This window comes from Enhydra lutris, unplaced genomic scaffold (assembly GCF_002288905.1).
Source record: "Enhydra lutris kenyoni isolate GAN:26980312 unplaced genomic scaffold, ASM228890v2 scaffoldscaffold2, whole genome shotgun sequence".
Lineage (NCBI taxonomy): Eukaryota > Metazoa > Chordata > Mammalia > Carnivora > Mustelidae > Enhydra > Enhydra lutris.
Genome location: NW_019154086.1, coordinates 22,937,215 through 22,959,508, shown reverse-complemented (window position 1 = coordinate 22,959,508; position 22,294 = coordinate 22,937,215). Strand labels below are relative to the sequence as shown.

At 35.7% G+C, this 22,294-nt stretch overlaps 1 protein-coding gene across 2 annotated transcripts in view; it reads right to left on the bottom strand.

The window, feature by feature from the left end:
* The window catches only part of LOC111150874 (zinc finger B-box domain containing), a 106,377-nt gene extending 85,577 nt beyond the window's left edge, over window positions 1-20,800 (bottom strand). For both annotated transcript variants that reach the window (XM_022508540.1, XM_022508549.1), the window contains exons 1-5: window positions 20,733-20,800; window positions 16,245-16,358; window positions 13,824-13,914; window positions 7,233-7,281; window positions 6,238-6,347 (exon numbers count right to left, since the gene is read on the bottom strand). In XM_022508540.1, coding sequence (XP_022364248.1) covers window positions 6,238-6,347; window positions 7,233-7,281; window positions 13,824-13,914; window positions 16,245-16,358; window positions 20,733-20,800 — 432 coding nt within the window. The remainder of the gene's footprint in view (window positions 1-6,237; window positions 6,348-7,232; window positions 7,282-13,823; window positions 13,915-16,244; window positions 16,359-20,732) is intronic.
* Window positions 20,801-22,294: the final 1,494 nt, after the last annotated feature.

The following is a 22,294-nucleotide window of genomic DNA, read 5'->3' as shown; positions in this document are numbered from 1 at the left end:
TTTGGGCCACGTTAAGAATGCCAGCAGCACAAATAAGTAAGGAAGCACAGGGTCTGGAGAGATGATGTCAGAAAGTCTATGTCACAGAGCCCACATTCCCTTTGATTCTTTTTCATTTCCTCTCCTTCCACTTTGCATGCCCACTGCCATTCTTCTCCTCCACCCTCTCTTCTCCTGTCAAGGGATCTTACGCAGAAAGCAGCTAGGGCAGATTGGGGAGAGGTTGACCAAGCTCTTCTACTCTAGACTAGGGAGTGGCTGGCTGAAATGTGCAATACAGTGACCCCTCTTGCACATATGAATCACCTGGGATCCTGTTGCAGTGAAGACTGATTCAGGAAGTCCAGATTGGGACCTAGATCCTGCATTCTAACAAGAACCCAGGTAACGTCCATGCAGCTGCTGGTGTGTAGACCACGCACCAAGTAACAGGCACCAGAATGTACAGGGTGTAGAAAAGTAAACACTTATTAAAAACCCAACAGGAGACCATTACTTTTAAAAAAAAAAACTGTATTACAAGTCTCCATATGATGACAGTTGCCTGCAATAATGTGACCAGATTTATTAAATATAAGATGATTAGGACAACACCAACAACAACCACCAAAGGTAAAAAGAGTAAGACATTTTATAAAACTAATGAAACTGAAAAGGAAGGCTAGAATCCCATAACAATAACAGTATCCACAACATTTATGGAACACTAACTCACTGTTCAAACGGTTTCATATGTTTCATCACTGAATCCTCCCAACAACCCTAGAAGATTAACATGATCATTGTATCTCCATTGTGAAGAGGGAGTAATAAAGGAACATAATGATTGGGAATGTGCCCAGTCACACAGCTAATGGAGCCAGGATTTTAATCCCACAGTCTGGCTGAAAACTCAAGCTTGCTCATGACCCAAATTATTAAAAATCACATTGACCATTAATCATAACACTAATCATTTATTGAAAAACCTTGATAAAATCTGCAATAAAATAAAACCCAATGTGACAAATGACTGCTTGGGAGGTATTTATCATAATCCAAATGCATCGTTTTCAAATGTGATTAGCTATACAGAACTGATTTTTTTATTTAAGTGAAGGAAAAATAAACACTATCCCTAATAGCAGAACTAGTCCCACCCTTTCGACTCATGTTTGAAGAACAACAGTCTCTTACAGAAATGATGATTAAAACATTATCTGGATCCATAATTTTTAAGTGCACAACCAAATATAAAGCTGTAATTTCATATATACACATGGCAGTACTATTGTATTGATGTATATTTCCAAATGTATTCTGCATAATTTTTATTAACATATCTGCTAATAGTTTAATAAACTTTTTAGACATATTGGAACTGTCGTTACAATGTAATATAGAATACTGAAAATCAGTTTGAACTTAGAATTCTAAGCCAAGTATTTGTTAACAACAGATTTTTAATGAAAGTAGCCAAACGGATGTTGTAGACTAGAAGATCAAAGCTGGAATTGCAGAGTAAGCTTATATATTTTGTTATACAAGCATATTTGGATTTAAATTGGGTTAAAATGACCGCTAACTGGAAAATCTTTTTAGGCAGTTTGTATAACTGGCAGAAAGTACTAAAAATGTAGATAAGGACCCCATTCCGCCAAAGACACTTCTTCAATGATGGAATACCCAAGTGCAGTTTTAGCAAATATCTTTTTAATTTGATCAAGCCTAGATCAGTTGTGCTAAGCCTTTAGAATCCCTTTGAGTTTAATTAAATTATCTACATTTGCCAAATTAATATGTAATTTTTAACGATCCATTTCACTTTTGCCATGTACAAACAGCCTAAAGCTACGGAATTTCTTTTAAAAATAAGGAATCTGGAGGTTTGGGATTTTATTTTTACCATCAATGTATGTGAATGCATCAGGAGATATGAAAACGTGCCAACAACAAAACACACAATTTACTGTCTCCTCTCAATGTGCCAGGCACAATGCTAACTACTTCATATGCATTAACCATTATTCTCAGTAACTCTGAGGTATAGACTATACTACCTCTATTATCCCATTGTAACAAATTAGAAAACAGAAATACAGAGGAATTAGGCCATTTTCTAAAGATCACATAGCTAATAAAAGGTAAAGTCAAGATTCAAACGATCAAAAATGCAAGCTCTTAACCTCTACTTCCCATATACAGTTTACCCTGATGCAGGCCCTATCATAATTTATTAGAAGGTTTAATCTCACTACACACCAGCATTACCATGTAGAATGATGGATGCTAAGAATACAAGATAACCTTAAGTTCACCATCACCACGGTCTATTTCATTAGATATGCCTAACTTGAATTTTTAAATAACTTATTGTGGTGCTTGACAAATAATCATGGGTCATTACTTTCACTTCAAATCAACCAACATATTTTCTTAAAATCTTAGCAAAAATCTTCAAGACTGTGTAGGATTTAAATGATGGCTTCTATTTCTAACGGTTTTCAAGCAAATCAGCCTTTTAATCACTGCATACATCATCACTCTCGTCTGCTTTCCAGACAAGGCATGTGCCGTTTATCTTGTCTGGAATGTCCTCTTCTTGTTTTTCCTTCTCTTTGGAAAAACATCCTTTATTTCCAGGTCAAATTTACCTACCTACGTATGTCATGTTGTTCAAATTTGATGGTCTTTAAATAATGCTCAACACAGAACAGGATTCACAAGAAATATTGACAGCTCCTACATAAATACTTTGCTCAGATCATGAACAGTGGGCCTCAACAATTCAGTTCAGCCAGTAAGTTCCTTTTAGCTTTCATACTTCCAACTTCAGGAATATTAACATTGTTTGTATTTTTTAAACATTTCTGGATAGATACAATTTGTAAAGATTTCTTAAATTATTGTCCATCATTACATCAAATAAGAAGACAGCATGATGTAATAGTAAGAGCATTGTACCAAGAGCCAGGGTTTTATATTTAACATTGCTATTATCTCTTTATCAGACTTACAGCATTCTAACTCTCTTAGACCAATTAAAACTGCCATGAAATAAGGACAGTAACAGAGTCTCAAATCAGAAATGATGAAGGCCAAATTCTCCAAAACCTATAACAAATATCATTACAGTCATCTACAAATATTTGTTATAATCATTAAATTATTGGGGGGGAAACTGCTTCTCAAAGGCGTATAATATTTTAAATTACATCAGATATTGGAGTACTTTTAATACCAACTGAAAGGAAGATATATCTGAAGTCTTTATTACAGAAAAAAAAATGAATTCTTTCAACAAATATTTGTTGAGTGCCTCCTAAATTGCAGCCATAATTCTAGGTGGCGGGCATACAACAGTGAACAAAACTAAATCCCTACTTTCATGAACTTGACATAGGTAGGTGGAAAATAAACACATAAGTACATATTAAGAGGTAATAAATGTAATGTGGTTGCATGGAGAAGCTCCAAAAAATTCAGGGCTACTCAGCTGTTCCTCCCTTACAAAGGGCTGCTGGGGCAGGGAACATTTGAATTGACCATTTTTCTGAGGAGACTGTGGAAAAGAAAATATGTTGGAGAGATACTAAAGGTTCAATTTTGAACACACTAAGTTAGTGATTACTGTTAGACAACCAAGTAGAGCTGTTGAGTAAGCAGTCTGAGTTGGAAAAGTTCAGGGGGAGGAGATGAATAAGAGATGTATATTTTTTTAAAGATTTTATTTATTTATTTGACAGAGACAGAGAGATCACAAGTAGGCAGAGAGGCAGGCAGAGAAAGAGAGGGGGAAGCAGGCTCCCTGCTGAGCAGAGAACCTGATGTGGGGCTCCATCCCAGGACCCTGAGATCATGATCTGAGCTGAATGGCAGAGGCTTAACCCACTGAGCCACCCAGGCACCTCAAGAGATGTAAATTTGGATACCATCCATGTAGAGATGGTCTTTAAAGCCAAGAGAGTAGACAAAATTACCTATCAAAAGTAAATAGATGGGGGTGCCTGGGTGGCTCAGTGGGTTAAAGCCTCTGCCTTCGGCTCAGGTCATGATCCCAGGGTCCTCGGATCAAGCCCTGATCAGGCTCTCTGCTCAGCAGGGAGCCTGCTTCCCCCTCTCTCTCTGTCTGCTTCTCTGCCTACTTGTGATCTCTGTCAAATAAATAAATAAAATCTTAAAAAAAAAAGGGTAAATAGATGGACTAGAGAAGGGGGTTAAGGACTAAGTCCTGGGGCACTCCAACATTCAGGGGTCTAGAATACAGAAAACCAACAAAAGACTGAGATGGGACAGCTAGCAAAGTAAAATGAAACCAAGAGAGAATTATGTCCTGGAGGAAGCCAAGTGAAGAGTCACAAAAGAAAAGAGGAATACTGTACCAAATATTACTGATAGATTAAGATAAGAACTCAGAATTGGCCACTGTATTTAAGAATATGGATGTCATCGGTGAACTTGATAGCAGCAGTTGCTGGACATAGACCCAATTCTGAATACACAGGGTTCAAGAAAGAATGGGAATTTTGCAATTCCACTTTTGGGCCTATACTCAAAAGAACTGAAAGTAGAAACTTGGACAAATATTTATACCCATGTTCATTGCAGCATTATTCACAATAGTCAGAAAGTGGAATCAACCCAAGTGTCCCCTGATGGATGAATGGATGAACAAAATGTGGAATATACATGCAATAGAATGTTATTCAGCCTTGAAAAGAAAGGAAAATCTGACACATGCTACCATATGGATGAGCCCTGAAGACATTAAGTGAAATAAGCCAGGCACAGAAGGACAAATATAGTAGCTTCCACTTATACAAATCACCTGGAATAGTCAAATTCCTAGACAGAAAGAAGAATGAGAAAGGAGAAGGATGGTTACCAGGGGCTGACAGGAATGGGGAATGTGAATTATTGTTCAATTAGTACAGAGTTTCAGTTCCGTAAGATGGAAAGAGTTCTGTGGATGGATGGTGGTGATGGCATAATAACAACATGAATGTACTTAACACCACTGAACTGTACTCTTAAAATGGCTAAAATGGTAACTTTTAATTCTTTTTTTTTTTTTTAAGATTTTATTTATTTGATAGAGAGAAATCACAAGTAGGCAGAGAGAGAGGAGGAAGCAGGCTCCCTGCAGAGCAGAGAGCCCGATGCGGGGCTCGATCCCAGGACCCTGAGATCATGACCTGAGCCGAAGGCAGAGGCTTTAACCCACTGAGCCACCCAGGCGCCCAAAATGGTAACTTTTAAATTATGGCATATTTTGCCATAATTTTTTTTTTTAAGTTCATGAAATCAGCAACAATGAGAGGTTAGAGAACCGTTGGAAACCATTTGGGGGCTTTTTTTTTTTTCTTTTTTTCAATTTCACTTCATAACTTTTAAGGAGAAAAAAATAAACATCATTTGTTTGAAGGAAAAAATAAAAAGACCTGCACATAAATATCCAAGGCAGCCTTAAACACAGTAGTAAAAAACTGGACACAACCCAACTGTCATTCAGTATGTCAATGAATAAGCAGATTGTGGTATATTGTACAATGGAGTACTACTCAGTAATTTAAATGAACAAATTACTAATAAATGTAATAACATCGGCAATCCCTATGTGGAACAAGAGAAGCCTTACACAGAAAAATATATACCCTATCATTCCATTTACATAAAGTTCAAGAATAGGTGCCACTAAAGGTATGGCTAAAAATCACAAGAGCAGTTGGCTTTGTAGTGGAAATTAATTGGAAAAGGCACAAGAGAACTCTCAGGGGTATTCTCTTACATTGACAGCGGTGTAAACATTTGTCAAAAGCCTTTTAATTGTACATTTAAGGTCTATTTCACAGTAAGTGCATTATACCTCAGTAAAAAAGAGAGAGAGAAAAAAAATAGGAAGAGAGAATATGATGAGAGCAAGTGTACACACCTCCTTAGAAGTTTTACTAACAAAGGTGCAGAGGGAGATGTGGTGGTCATAGAAGAACTTTTGGTGTAGTTTTGCTTTGGAAAGCACTGCAACATGTTTGTGTGCTGATTGGCATGATCCAAGAGGGAGAGGAAAGGAGGAAGGTGATATCCTTAAACTGGAATGAGAGGATGAGATGCAGTGCATTGTACGGGGCGGCATGCACACATCACCTTTAGCAACAGCAGCGAAGGAAAAGTATCTGGCTCCCAAAGCAGGTCAACTTGGGAGAGGTGAGTGAGGCCATGTGAAAGTTAGGTTCTAGTACCTTTTTATAGTGCACATACCAGCAGAGCAGCTTTGTTCTCACACTGTCCACAAACCTTCCCTTTTATCTTGGATTTTTTACTTTCAGAAGGATTGGCCATCTTATAATTAATTTGTGGTTTCACTGGATCTGGAAGAAAAGAAAAATGTCAGGCCAATTAGTTTTCTGACTGATAAAGTAATGAACTTAAGCACATTTCTAAATTCTCAAAGAGTATTTAAATATTAATTCCCCAGTAAGAATGGAGTGCAGGCAAGTCTACTCTTCCCAGTAAACTGTGGAAACCATAGTCCTCCCCCATAGCTCTCTGTGATCTCAGGGCCCACATAAGTGCCCATACCCATCCTGCTTAAAACTCACTTGAATTAGATAAGTGAAATTACAGAATGTCAAAAACTATGCTCTTGATAGAATCCCTATGGCATTCTGTCCCATCTCCGGATTAAATTAAATGAAGCTCACAGAAAACAACCTTCTATAATAAATGTTACATGTATTTCTAGAATTTGTTCTACCAAATTATCTTATCCATTCAAATTAAATGTACTTATCCTCATAAAAAATTTACTTCTTTTGGATTTACTGTGAATTCAAAATTGATTTTTGGGTTTTGCTATTTTGAAATAATTAATTAAATATAAAACTATTTTCAATATTCTTTTAGATTCCTAAGTAGAATTTCAATATATAATTTTATACTGCTCAATTATCTTCCTGGTTAAAAGATTATATAAGTAAGATCACAGAATAGTACTATCAAAGTCCTCAGTTTGGAAAATGTTATTATTATATTCATATTTTAAGTTGACATTTTTAACATAAAATAAGGCTGCCCTCCCCCAAAAATAAATAAAACGGATTTGAATATCAAAACCTCACATGAGAGTCATCATTTTGGGTTTTAGAATCATTATATAGCACAAACAATTCTAGCATTTTAATTATCTATGTACTTCAAATGAAAAAGAAAAGTTATAGCTTTAGCATCTAATAACACAGTGGTAAACTGTTTACCTTGAAGTTGCTCCTTCAGTAATTTTAATTTCACTTTTCCAGCAGAAAACTGTATTAATGAAATGGATATTATTTGTCAGGTATATATTCTCTTATTCAAAGAATGTTTAAGTTACTAACAAAAATGGTAGAGACCCATAAAATTTCAGTGCATCTTGAGCAAAACAAACATTTGAGAGAATAATATAAAATTAATAGAAAATCATGATTAAAACTTATATAAAACTTTGAAGGAAGAGCAAATTACCCCCCCCAAAAAAAGGAACTTTGGGAAATATCTAAACCACTTTTAAAAACATGCCATAAATTATGTTTTGAACAAAAATAATTATATATCCTCAGGAAACTATTTTAGGAAAGCACTAGTATTCAAACACTGTAAAGGCTCAGTAAGCCTTTTCTATCTCTGAACTTTCTGAAACACACAAAGCCTAATATTTGTACAGACTAAATCTAAACTGAATTCTGACTGAGCCACTCTGCTTACATAACTGTAGAAGCCAATATTATCTTATTTGTCTAATTTGGAGAACCACATGTTAAAGCATCATAGATTTAACCTTCAATATATTAGCTGTGATCCCTGACAGTCTGAAGTTATAGACAAAATATTGAGTAAATAAGCTTCGCCTTTAGATGTTTCAAATAGTCACTTAAAATCCTTGGATCTTAAGATTTTAAGACATAAAATGGACTCACTAACTGTATATACTTGCCTTGATCTTATTAAAACCAACATTCAAAGTACACAAATGAGCATGGAGGAATGGCGCACATTTACACGGACCCTGTCAATTCATGCCTAGTTTTCAATTTTCAATTTGCATGCTCAATTGCCCAATTTGTACATGAGAATATGAGAAAAACAGTTGCCTCTATGTCGACGGCTGTACCAACTGCAGTCATCTTTGAAAATTTAGGCATAATTATTCTCAGTGAATCTAGTGGTTTTGCTTCAAAAGGGCATTTTTTGTTCACATTCTTCAAGTAGCTGCTCAGATGCTATGTACCAAACACAGCAGAAAAGAAAATGGGATTGAAATAACCAACTTTTATGTGAATCACACTCTTATTTTTAAACTGAAAATGTTTTACAAGTTACAGATAATTTAATCTCATTTTTCATAACAAAATTATCCATTATTATTACCTTAATGATACATCTGAATTGCAACATGGTCAAGGTGGTTATAGGCAACCTTGGCAGGATGGCTATGCCAAAACAAATTGAACCGATTATTAGGGAAATTTTATAATTTGTTTTTATTATTGTAAATATTTTTCAGCTCTATAAATATGGCCACATTTACTTGAAATGATTCAAACTGCATAAAAATACTTCAGTGAACAAACTGCTGGCTGTTATTTTTAGGCAGCTAGAATTTCCTCCTAAGTCTGATTTTCATCTGTTTGGAAGAGTCTAGGGTCAGGTAGGGTTGGACCAGGGATACACACATTACATCTCACACACACACACATCTATATGTATATACACATATGTACACGTATGTATGTATATGTACATACATGTATATCTAAAACATCAGTAATTTGATATCCTGAAGCCTATGCCTTATTAACCCACTTATGCCTCCACCAGAGAATACTGAAGGGGTACACTGAGGGTCAGGGAAGCTTAATGGCTGTACTATACAGACATATCATATGGGCCCTGGAAGTCAGACTATGCTGTCATCATCAGCCTCCTTGGCATTGACAAATGCCTCCAAACTCCCACCAATGCCCTAATCTGCCATGCTGGGCCCACATCCTCCCATGAGCAACTTTTTCAAATATTCTTATTCTTAATACAATTAGCTACATAACTTTTTTCCATTTTTCTACTGCTTGTCCTTATATCCTGGTTTCCCGCTAGTCCATAGAGCCCTTATTAAATAGTCATTTATCCTATGACTTAAACCTTTCCTAAAAACACCTCTTGCAAAAGTTCCCATTAATGGGACTCACCTTGCTTCAGATACAACCTTCTCCAAAGAACTCTCCAGAGGAACTAGCTCCATTTCTACTCCCTTGTACTCACCAGGAGAGAAGAAAATCTTTCTCCCTGTTTGGTCCTGAGTGCTGCTTCCAGAATATCGCTCTGATCTCATCGTTCAGCAATGATGCCTCTACTGAAGGTCCTTACCATCCACGGACCACTTTCATTAATATCCACAATCCTCTTCCACCTGAACTAGAGTAATCTGCTCAGTATTTTTCTCCATCACAGTTCTGAGTGATGATCATAGAGATTTCAATGTCCATGTTCACCTGACACTCTGATGCTGAAAACCCTCCACCATGCTGACTACTATGAACATCTAAGTGCCTCTTCAGCCACCTGACCATTATGACCAAACCTTAAACCTAGCAGCAATCTGAAAGGCCACACCTTCAAAAGCCCAGACTCAGAGCTATTCAGGGCTAAACATGATCACCCTACCTCCTTCCTCTTAGACCTCTACTCTATCTACCTACCATTGTGATGAAATAATCCTGACTGGGTCCCCTACAAATCCATGCTCTTACGGCTCTTCAGCAGTCTACTTATTCATTTTGTGCTAAACCTCAATCATGACTCCCACATGACTCAAATGTTCCCCATTCTGAAAGACTCACATTCACCCCATTCCCCCTCCTTTTTGTGAGCAGATGATCCTGCCTTCAAATTTACTACAAATGTTGAGGTTTTCCCATTAAAATCTTTCCACAGCTTCCTGCCTCACCTCCTGTCAAATGCAACCTCTAAAATATTACCTTTACTGCCACCTGTTTTGTCTTCTGTCTTTCTAACCAGATGCAGTGTGTCCTTCTTCCACTGGCCAAGGCCTACCTAAGGAACCATCATTTCAAAGACTACACCCCAGCAACTGGCACCTTCCTCATTTGCATCTTCTACATTTCCCCCACTAGTGAGTCCCATCCCTCAGCTACAAACTGGCTCACATGTTTCTGATTATAATAAACAATATACAGTTGACACTTGAACAATATGGGGGTTGGGGCACCAATTTTTGGCCCCCCCAAAACTTAACTGCCTACTGTTGACTGGAAGTCTTACAGAGAACATAAACAGTTGATCAACACATATTTTGTATGTTATATGTTTATATGCTGTATTCTTACAATAAAGTAAGCTAGAGAAAAGAAAATGGTATTTAGAAAGTCATAAGGAAGAAAAAATACACTTATAGTACTGACATACATCTATTGAAAAAAATCTGCTTATTAAGTGGACCTAAACAGTTCAAATCTATGTTGTTCAAGGGCCAACTGTAATAAAGTCTTTCCTTGATCCCGTTTAATCCTTGAGATGTCACCCAACATTCTCATGCTCACTGCAGCATTAGACTTTATTCACTGCCACCCACCTTTCTTCCTGTAACCAACTGATATTTTTCCATCTAATATCAAATCAAATTCAATGTTTTTTAAAAATTCTAATTCTCCACAAACATTTTCAGCCAATGTTACAATTGGTTTCACACACATAATCTTAACATTGCTTAAAACTCTGTGAAGTAGTTAGCAAATATTGTATGTTTACAAATATGATAACAGACGCTCAGAAAAGTTAAGTGACTCACCTAAAATCACAGAGCTAATGAAATGAGTCAGGATTTTAGTCAGTATGGATGAACATAGGGTTTCTTGACCTTGATACCATTGACACTTTAGGCCAAATAATCCTTTGGTGGCGAGGCTGTCCAGTACGTTGTAGGATGCATACCAGCACTCCTGGCCTACAGCCACTAACATTCATTAACCAAAAACCTGAAACCGTCTTGGTGGTGATAACTAAAAATGTCTCCAGACATTGCCGAATGTCTCCTAGGGGGCAAAACTAACCCCTGTTGAGAAACACTGGTCTAAAATCACAGTCAAAACACCCTCCTTTACTTTCATTTTCTCTGAAAATACATTACTTGGGTTCTACCATTCTTCCTCTTCTCAAGCTCCCTTTACCGGAGAGCTGGCAAATCACCTTAGCACCAGCTTGAAAGCCTGCATTCCAAATCTTGGCCCTGACGCTTGACCTTGAGCAAGTGAACTTTTTTGATGTTAAATTACTTCATCTGGAATTAGAAAAATAACAACTGCCTCTCAAGAGCAATATAAGCACTTAATGAGATAAAACAGGAAAAGCAGCTGAACTGTTGACTGCTATAAAATAGTGATTATCAATATTAAAGTTCTCTTTTACCTCCATATTCCTTGAGCTTTATCCTTCATACCTGCCCTTTCTGAGCTTTATCCTTTATACCCTTCTTCTCCCTTTTATAAATTCTTAGGAAGCATATTTACTCTCTTGGCTTCAACTAACATATTAGAAGTCAAATAAAATTCTAAATCCTCAAAATCTGCTAGGTAGAACTTAAATGTCCTAGAAAGAAAAACAAGGAAGGAAGGAAGGAAGGAAGGAAGGAAGGAAGGAAGGAAGTAAAATGAAAGAAAGAAGAGAAGGAGTAAATATGTGAGGTAGGGATGGGTTAATTATAGCTATGGGTGAAATCTTTTCACAATGTATACATACATCAAATCATCATGCTGTTACACTTTAAAATATCTTAAAATTGTAATCGTCAGTTACCTCAATAGAGCTGGGAAAAGAAGAAGAGGAAGGAAGAAAGGAAAGAAGGAAAGGAGGGACGGCAGGAGGAAAGGAGGAAGGAAAGAAGAAGGGGGAAAGGGATTTCTAAATCCCAATTTTTTTCAGCTTCTTTCTTTATTCTACCTCATTGTCAATCATCCTGATATCAGTTATACATTTGACTTCCACCTTTCCTTTCTCATTGCTTTTTTGGTTCCATGGTTTCCTTCATATTTCTTCTGCTACATTCTAATTTAGACTCTTCTCATTTGACCTCTAGATTCTTTTACTAGTCTTCTAAATAGTTTCTCTGCCTATTTATACTTCGGAGGCTACTATCTATATTAGTGGCCTCCAAAGTAGCATGTATGCATGCCTGAGGGAGCTCAGGAAAAGACCAGAAGGTAGAAATGAAGTTTGTGTCATCCTTAAATAATGTCCACAATTTGTTTTATAATACACATGATATATTAGTAAACTATCATATTTATAAATAAATTCTATTTATAAATAAATGAAAAGTTCATGTATAGAAAAGTTCATGATCAAAATACATTGTTTATTGATGTGGGACATGATGAAAATAGTTTCAATATGACTTATTCTATCCTCTATTTATAAACTCCTAATGCCCTGGATATTTAAACAAAATCAACCATCATAAATCATCACCTTAATTCTGCTGTCTTCCTGCTCAAAAGCTGTCAGGGAATTCCATTCCCACAGTGAAAGAGTCAAGACTCTGAACTCTGTTATTCCCTCCTGCCCTAGCTCACTTTCTAACCCCACCTTCCAGAGCTCCCTAAACTCCCTTGCTTTCACATCTGACTCAATTATGAGGTTTGTGGGGCCCGGCATTATGATTTATTCATTTTTTCCTTACAAAGACATCTAGAAGACTCTCAACTATTTGTAAAACTAAAGTATTTTTTCCCAAACACAGATGGTTTATACACTAAATGGTTATAACAAAAATGACATACTGACTTTTCCTATTCTCATATGTACGTCATCTTTTACATTAGATGAGGATCTCCTTGAGAACAAGGATAATCACTATGTGACAAAGGAGGCACTTAATAATTGTTATTGAATAAATAGGTCAATAATCACAGAGTCAGCATTTTTATTATATTATATTTCAATAACATCTAAAACATGGAACACTATCTCAGAAAGATCATGAGAAATGGGAAGTGGATTATAATCCAAAAATTAAAGAAACGTATCTCAAGAAGAGAATGACACTAAAGAATAAAAGGCTTTTTTGAAACCAGAAAGGTTAGAAGCATCAAGTAAGATGTTTATAGATGCCAACTGGTCCAAAGAAAGTTTAATGATAGGTATATAAAAGAGAAAAAGCTATATAAGTTAAGACTTACGAAGTCACGGATCTTGTACTAAACAATACAGAAACAAAACAGCTTTCCTTACATAAAGTCACTCATCTTGTTTTAATCTTAAATATAAGGTAATGTTATATTTTATAATACACAGTAAAGCTAAAGCAATTCTACAGCTGGGAAACCTGAAAACATTTTTTCCTTGGGTATCTTCACACATAAACTCAATAGTATATGAATAATAATTATTCAAGCAAAACATGAATACTATTAAACAAATGTGATTATAGGAAGACAGAAAAAAGTCTGTCCTTTGTTACATCAAATAACTTAGTTTTCATCTTAATATAAAACTACATAGTTGTATCTCACATGCTTGAAACCAGAACTGATTGAACTGTATAAAAAAAAATCAGTCTAGAAAAATTCTATTCAAGGTGAATTCTTGAAAATCATCTTGTCGATGAAAAACAAAATATATCTGAATAATGAAAGCTATAAATTAACCCATAAGAATTAATCAAAATCCAATAATATGCAGTTGTTAAAATAAGAATAGTAGGTTTCTTAAGTATAGAAGGGAATACAAGTTCTGAAAAATTAACTTATATCTCTTCACTGAGTAAATTCCCTGAGAGCCCAATGGTATTTTCTTACCTTAATAATATTTCCTTTATTTTGTGACATCGTGTGTGATTGATTATCCAATTTTCCCACTCGTCCAGATTTCCAGTGATATCCACTTGACCTTTAATATATATAAACAGAAGACAAAATGTAATTACCAAATACATTTCTCCTTTTAATGAAAACAAATATATTTTCCCTGTTTCAAGAAATGATATTCAATCATTAACATGTAACAGACCACCACAAAATGAAAATGAAATATCAATAATGCCACGATATCCTCAGCAATTCCAAAATATAGCTCTACCATATTTGGAACTGTTGAGAAGAAATGAATAAAAGTAAAATGTCCAAACACGGATGAAGAATTTCATTTTTTAGACATTTGTGATGATTAAAGATAGCTTTACTGATTTATAGGAAACTTTACAGATTGTTGTACAGTTTTAAAAACCTAAGTGTCTACAAATGTAAAGAGGAAAAGGAAGCAAAATAATACTCAAAATATTTGGCAGATCTACTAGTGATGAATTCCATGTATAAGACTACAAATCAGTTCCCATGTTGAAAAGTAACAGAGATGAGAAAGAAGGCAAACTGTTTAATATCCAGTTTTCAAAGCACTTTTGAAACTCACAAAATTTTCTGAAGTCAGCAGGGCAGAAGTCCAATTCTCACTTAAAAAATAATGAGACAAAAACTTCCCCAAGGTCACACAGACAATAAATAATAAAGTCAAGGTCGGAACATTAGACTTCTATCTTCCTGATCAGTGAGTGGCAGGTTCTCATTCTAGCAGTGGCATTTACTATCTATGTGACCTTAGAAGAACACTTACCTCTTCTGAAAACTCAGTCAAGCTTTAGAACATTTTTAAAAACATCTAGAAAAGTTTCCTCAGCTAATGAAAACCCTCTCTTGAGGCTAATTTCAGGAACTCTGATTCACAAATATTTCATGAGCCATTGAGAAGTGCAAACTAAGTTCATTGGATCATTAAAAGAGGAGCATCAAAATATGCAATATACTTTATCACCTGGGATGACATATGACATTGAGATCTTTGATTAATCTGTTATTAGAAAAGGTGTGTGCATATGTCATGAATATTTTTCAAAGAATCAGATTCTAAAGATAAATACTACTGATGCTACAGTAAACATTTGAATTTTATTTAATGGTTCAGAAGGTATTGCATGGGTATTTGATAATATCACTTGGATATCTGATAAGACAAAACAAAAGCAAATTTAATATACAAAAAGCCTGGTGAGATTTAGTACCAGCCAAAGCACATGAGACATGCACTGTTATCCTCATAGGAGAAAGTTATACATTTTTAAAGCCTATCTGAAAAACAATATTCCTAGTATCTACCAAAATGTAAACTGCACATACACTTTGAACTAAAATTTAACCCTTTGATACTCTTGCATGTGTAAGCAAAAATATACATAGAAGCATGTTCACAGTAGCACTTACAGCTACAAAACTGAGAAAATTTAATAAAAATCTGAAAAATACACAAAGAAATATGTGGCCTTTAAAAGAATGAGATCAATTGCATGCTGATGTGGCAAGAGTGCTAAGATGTATTAAGTAAAAAAAAAAAATAGGGTATGAATCATTTTATAGATAACCTCACTTGTAAAAATGTAAAAGATATGTGAGAAATACACAAATACACATTCATACAAATACACACACACACACACACACACACACACACAAACTTACACAAAGATAAGACACTTGTGGGGAAAAAAAACTTAATTGTTAAAAGCAGAGCTACAAATGGTCTGAGACTCAGCCTACAGCTAAGAAGAAATAATTTCCATTACATAACCATCAGCTCTGTTTGACTTTTATAATCTACGCTTATCACTTTTATAATAAAGGAAAATGCCCAGTAAAATTAGTATAGATACAAAGTACAATATTAGAGAGTGCTCATTAATAAAATTTCAGCTAAAACATATTTGTCTAAAAATATTTTAAACATACTTGAGGGTTTGAATGGTTCTTATAGATGAACATGTAAACTCCTGTCCCCAAAAAGTCTTTTCTTAAGTAAAAATGACCTTAAACACAAACACAGTCTCCTATGGATGGCAGCTTTATGAGAGCAAAGGCCAACTTCTGCATTTCTGTGCTAAACATCCCAGACTTTAATGGTTCACAAGTCATGTAAAAAGAGAAATAAGGAAGTGTAAGACCAAATAAGGTCCAAAGGAAACAGAAGTAATGGTAATTCTCAAAAGCAACATGTCTTACATCATAAAAGACATAAAGAAAAAGTAGGAGAAATTTAATACTATTTGTTCATCAGGAAAAGCCAGAAATTATTCATTCAGGGCAGATCTTTTTTGGAACAATATATTAATATATGACGTAATTCTTTATCCAAGTTAGTTTATTCCTCTCAAATTCCCTAAAAATGTCACCTACTCTCTTTCTTCCTTTTCTTTACTCCGGGCTGATTGGAATTCCTGTAGCTTCTTTTCCATCTGTTGATTCTCCAGTTCTAACTGGACCTTCTCCATCCTCAGTTCCTGAGCATTTCTGAGTAAGAGTTAAACGCAGAATGTTCATTTGTGGTAAACAAACAAAGACAAAATAATTTTATATCATCTTTTGCCTTTAATTAAAATTATGAACAGTAAGTGATAAGGTATTCTAATTACTTCCTTTGCATTCTGTGAAATATGGTTTCTCAAGTTAGCAATAACTTCCATTAACATTCTCCTTGATGTATACATCTCTTCAAATCTCAAATTTTTGTTTTTCCTATTACAGTGTTAGATGCTTCAAATCATAATTCACTTTCCATATGAACTTTGCCTTCACATATGCACAAATATCTATGCTATACAAATAGAATGCAAAAGAAAAAATATGTTCTAATTTTCATACTGTCTTTCCTCTAAAGAATTCAAATAGTTTGAGGCATATGGTTTAAAGTAACCATTTTTTTTTCTCCATAAACAGAATACGCATTTTTTGCTGACCTGACCATCTTAGAAACCTTCAATAAATTTCTACCTCTATTGTATTGTATAAGTACAATACAAAGAAAAAACAAAAAGAGCAGAGCCTATTAGGAAGAAGGCATCTATTGATGGTCTTGATATAGGAGCCATCAAAAGGACTGAATGGGAACTGGGCCAACACCACCTATTGTTTCCTCTGAAGGAAAACAATAAGAAAAGAAGTTTTTTGAAGAAAGAGAGGAGCCATCTTATAGATTCCTGTGCAAGAGATTTTGATAATAATATCTGAAGCTCATCAAACTTTTGACACAAACCATTTTCTTCATTTTACAGTTCTCATCTCTTGTCAGTATTAGTCACTGACTCCGTCTTCCATAGGCCTATGCCAACCTAGTTCTCTAGCTTTTATTATCTATCATGAGTTTAAATCTCTTCCTTTATTACTACATTAGTGTTTGTCCATATTCAGGTAGTGTGCATACCCCCAAGGATTTAATGGCGAGTAGTTGAAAAATAAGAATAATGAAAATCAGAAAAGGGAACTAATTTATAAAAGCAGGCACCAAGGAGCAAGGGGGCCAAAGATCCATGCCCAAGTATACACTATCCAGGGAGATAAACAGAAAGTGAAAGGAGGCAAAGGCTGCCAGAGGGTTCAGAGAAGCTGTCAAAGATGCTGAGGGGGAGGCACTATTTTCATTATATCTGCTCCACAAGCAGTATTTCAGCCCCCAAAACAAACAGGCACAGGATATGTGACAGTACATGAAAGGGGATGAGACCCAGTAGAGCTTCCAGCATGCCTGAAGGTAATTGAAACACCTTATAATGGTGCTATCACTGGAGATGTACCTGCAGGTACCTGAACACACAGAAAGGGCACAGGGCACATACCCAGCCAATGGGCCTACAAGAGCAGTTCCAGGAGAAAGAGAAGTCTGAGCTGAGCCCTAAGGGATGAAAGGACCTAGCCAGTCAAAGAGAAATGGTGAGAGCAGTGTTCCAGGAAGAAAGAAAAGTGTGAGCACAAGTGGATACAGGTGACGTGTGGGTCAAGAAGCAAGAGGTTCCATGTAACCAGGCATTATGTGCAGGATGGGAAAAGTAGCAAGAAATGGAACTGCTGAGGTGGAGAATAGCCAGATCATGAAGAGCCATGTAGACCATGACAAGGATTTGTATTCTACAAGTGATGAGACTCACCAAAGGATTTTAAGAGAATTGATCAGACTTGCATTTTATTTAGAAAGATCGCTCTGATTGCAGAATGGGAAATTAGAGGGTGCAAGGCTCAAAAGCAAGGCAAGGTAGCCAGTTGGTAGACTATTTTGGTAATCCTAATAATAGAGAGATGACGCTGGTCTGACTGGATAGAGACAGTGGAGAGAAAAATGGGAGCACTTGAGAAATATGAGGAAATAAAATTAACTGGACTTGGAGACTGACCAGAAGCAGTTGACTCACCAGGGAAGGTACAAAGAAGGAATCTAAGATAATCCTAGGTTTCTTACTCTGGCAACCAGAAGGATAATGATGCTTAGATCACTTTGGTATGGGATGGGGACACAGTTCAGGACTGATACCTGAGCTGGTCTCCCTGCCCAAAGTCTCAATGGCCCAGAACACTTTTCACATGGCTTCCAGAAAAAGGGTTCAAGAACACAAATGTGATTGTGTTACTCACTTACTTAGAAAACATTTAATGTTTCTGAAGACCCCACTGTGGTAGAGGAAATGGATGAGAATTAAAAAAAAAAAAAAAAAAAAAGACTGGCTTACTGACCAAGTGGTCAAGTTGATGGGATGCTATGGTTGTGAAACAAGACAAGGGTTCCTTCCGGAGACAGCCTCAGACTCAGAGCCAGGGGGCAGGCAGGACCACTGAGGAAAACTAGGGTTGATCCTTCAGAGACCAGGTCAACCCACCAAATCCAAGGGCCAGAAACAACCTGCTGAAATGAGTTAGAGGCTGAGAAAGAGGAAGACAAATGTTGGAGAGCACCAATACATCAAACAAGGTTAAGATAATCATTAAGACAGTATCAAATGAAAATAGGGGGACAAGGAGAATAAGGAAAGGGGAACAAATGGATCTCCAGAGCAATTACCATAGAGTGGGTGTTCCTGTCATAGCTTCTGTAGGTTATTGATCATGGATGGATCAAGAAGACCTGCAGGCCATGGAACAGTGATCCCCCCCACCTTACCTCCAAAATAAATTCCAAACTCCTTAGTGTGGCACACAAATTAATTTATTATCTGTACAACCCTGCCCTTCTCTCCAACTTTGCTCTATAAGTCTCTGTTCCATACATCACTGGATATGTCTGAAAGTTTCCAGACAATATGGTCTTTGTGCCTTTGCCCAAGTCTCTCCCAGTAACTACCCAACTAACTGCATCATTCAGAGGAACCTTGGAGACCTCCTCCCCACTAATCCAGTAGTTTTGACCATGTTCTCATAGCCCACTGTGCTTTCTCATCACACTACACTTCACACTATCTCATAAATATGACTTTATCTATTCACATCCTCTACAAGCTACCTGAGAGCGAAGGTTTTGTCTTCTTACTTTCATATTCACCATTCTTCAGCACAGTGTATAGAACGCATGCACTTAATAAATGTTTGGGTAAATGGTTTATAGGTATATAAACACAGACTGGAAACATGACCAAAATCAAATTTTGTATGCCCTATTTTCTTTTTACACAAAAAAAGCAAATTTGGTAATAGTAGCAATTGGATAGCTCCCCTCCCACCAAAAAATGGTAAAACTAATACAGATAACCAAGGGGTTTGAACTGTATGGGTCCACTTCCACACAAAATTTTTTTTTTTTACAAATACAGTACAGTACTGTTGTCTTTTCCTTACAATCTTCTTAATAATATTTTATTTTCACTAGCTTAGTTTACTGAAAGAATACAGTATATAAAACATGCAACATACAAAATATGTGTTATTTGACTGTTTATGTTATCCATAAGGTTTCCGGTCAACATTAGGCTATTAGTTAAGTTTTGGGGATGTCAAAAGTTATACATGGATTTTTTTAATGTACTTTAGTGATTTAGGGTTAGTGCCCCTAAACCATGTGTTGTTCAAGGGTCAACTGTGCTGAGAATCCCATATATTTGTGTAACATTTTCCAGCTTACACATGCTCTTACACATAGTATCTCAAAAGTGAAGGAAGAATTAGGAAGGCTCTGAAGACACTGAATAACCACAAGACTATTGATCTCATCCATGGAACTCAAAACTAAAATTAAAAGTCTACAGTCTGTCCTGAATCCAAACCAGCTGGCCCTTATTGATACTTGAAAGGAAGGCCTTGGCAATTTCCTGTGACTCTAGATGACCTCAAAGGGAAACAGTATATTGACATTTCCAGTATTCCTGCCATGTTATGAAATTCCCAGGATACCCAGAATGGCTTGGTTTTAGTTGAATGCATCCACAAGGCAATCCAGGACAGAAGGTGCCCCACCTAAGAAAGGTGAATTTAATATACTGTCTCTTAGTAGGCAAAGTGCTGGGATAGTTAGTACCTTCTCTGTTTAAGATCTCTTGGCCCAATTAGCATCCCTAAATTTCAGTGTCTTTCAGTTTCTTCGGGGTGATTCCTTTTAATTCCGAACAAGGGTCACAAACTATTTATAACTTTATTAGAAGGCTTTAATAGTCAACAAACCCAGATTTTATTTATAACTTCTCACTTCAGTTTTGTGACATAATTTTAGTCCTTATTTTAAAAACTATTGTGGATTTATAATATGTCAAACCTACTCTCTTATAGATAAAAATACACCAAGGTAAAGAAAATGGAGATAATAATTCACAAATTTAAGTCTAAACTGCCTCATATAAAAAGAATACTTAAAATTACAACATACAGAAATGTTAACAATTATTTCTATTTAAGTAATAAACACACACTTACTTGTATTTCAGCTTTACAGAATTTCCAGGTTTTCCCCATGGAAAAACTATAAAATCTTTGGTGTTCATGATCACTGTCTTTTTTTTTTTCACTGTCTTAATAGTAAATAAAAATCATTGTGATTTGCAAAAACTTCTGGAAAAGTAACAGATAAAAGAATTATGCCTGAGTAAGCTGATAAATTACAAATTCAAAACTACATATAGTTCAGGCAAGTTTTAAAAACAGAGATCATTATGAAGGAAAAAGCTGAATTAAAGGTTAGACAATAAATGTATATATGCTAAATATAAATTTTATAAGTATTTATATATTAACAAAGTTATAAATATAACATATCTAATGGAACTAAAATTTTATCAATAATTATATAGCAAAAGACTATGGAAATAGTCAATTGAAAGTGAAGAATGCACTCTTTAAGACAAAGAACATTCTCCGGCACTTTCTATAGTAAGGAGTATAAAAATACATATTAGGTTTTGCTCCCATCCAAATATCCATAGCTAAATATAGGGAAAAGAAAAGAACTTTTGAGATACAATCCAAACTCAAAACTTTTTTGTACATATATGGCAATGTAAAATGAGAATTAAGGTATGTAATAACTACCCAAAGGCATTCTAATATCCTCATTCATCAAAGAAAATTTTAATGATGCTCTTTGCCCAAGACCAGAAATTAGCATATTTAGAAAGAATTTTTTAACAAGAAATGAAACAAAAAAGATTTTCCGCCCAACTCCAAGTTAACCAGAAAATTAAATTATTCAGAACACCCTATTTCCTGAATATCCCAATTATTCATGTTTCTATAATAATTTATTCTGTAATGCTGAATTACTGAATCACATGCACAACTACTGGATTTTTATACCAATAAAAATTTCCAAATTCTGAACGTTCTCAAAGAAATATGAGGCATTACCATAGAGTCCAGACTCTTTACCATTTGATATTGTTAGTGTATATATGTGTTACTACATATTCACAACTTCCACTAATATTTACTAAGTCTCTGCTATATGCAAAGCACTGTGCTGAGAGACATGAAGGAATCAAGGCCCAGGGAGATTTGTTTTCTGGCTCAAATGGCAAAGAGTCAAAAAGGGCGTATAAAAACTATATATAAAAGCCATAAAATAGGGTAAAAATTATAAAGGCCATAAAACAAGATGTAATAATATAATAAGTGAGAGAAAGGAAAAAATTCGAGCTGGCTAGCATTTAAAGTGGAGTTCTGAGGAGAAGGGGGGCTTATATAAGAAGATATAGGGGGCACTGGGGTGGCTCAGTTGGTTGTGTCTGACTCTTGATTTCAGTTGTCATGATCTCAGGTTGTGAGAAGGAGTGCCGGGATAGGCTCCATGCTGGGCATCGAGCCTGCTTAAGATTCTTGCTCTCTCTCATCCTCTGCCCCTCCCCCTCTCTCCCTCACTAAAAAAAAAAAAAAAAAGAAGAAGAAGATATGGATGGGATGAACACTCCACACTATAAGAAAGAACAGCTTTTGAATGGGGACTAATAACTGGTTCCATTTGGTTGATGTGTGGGTTTACATGG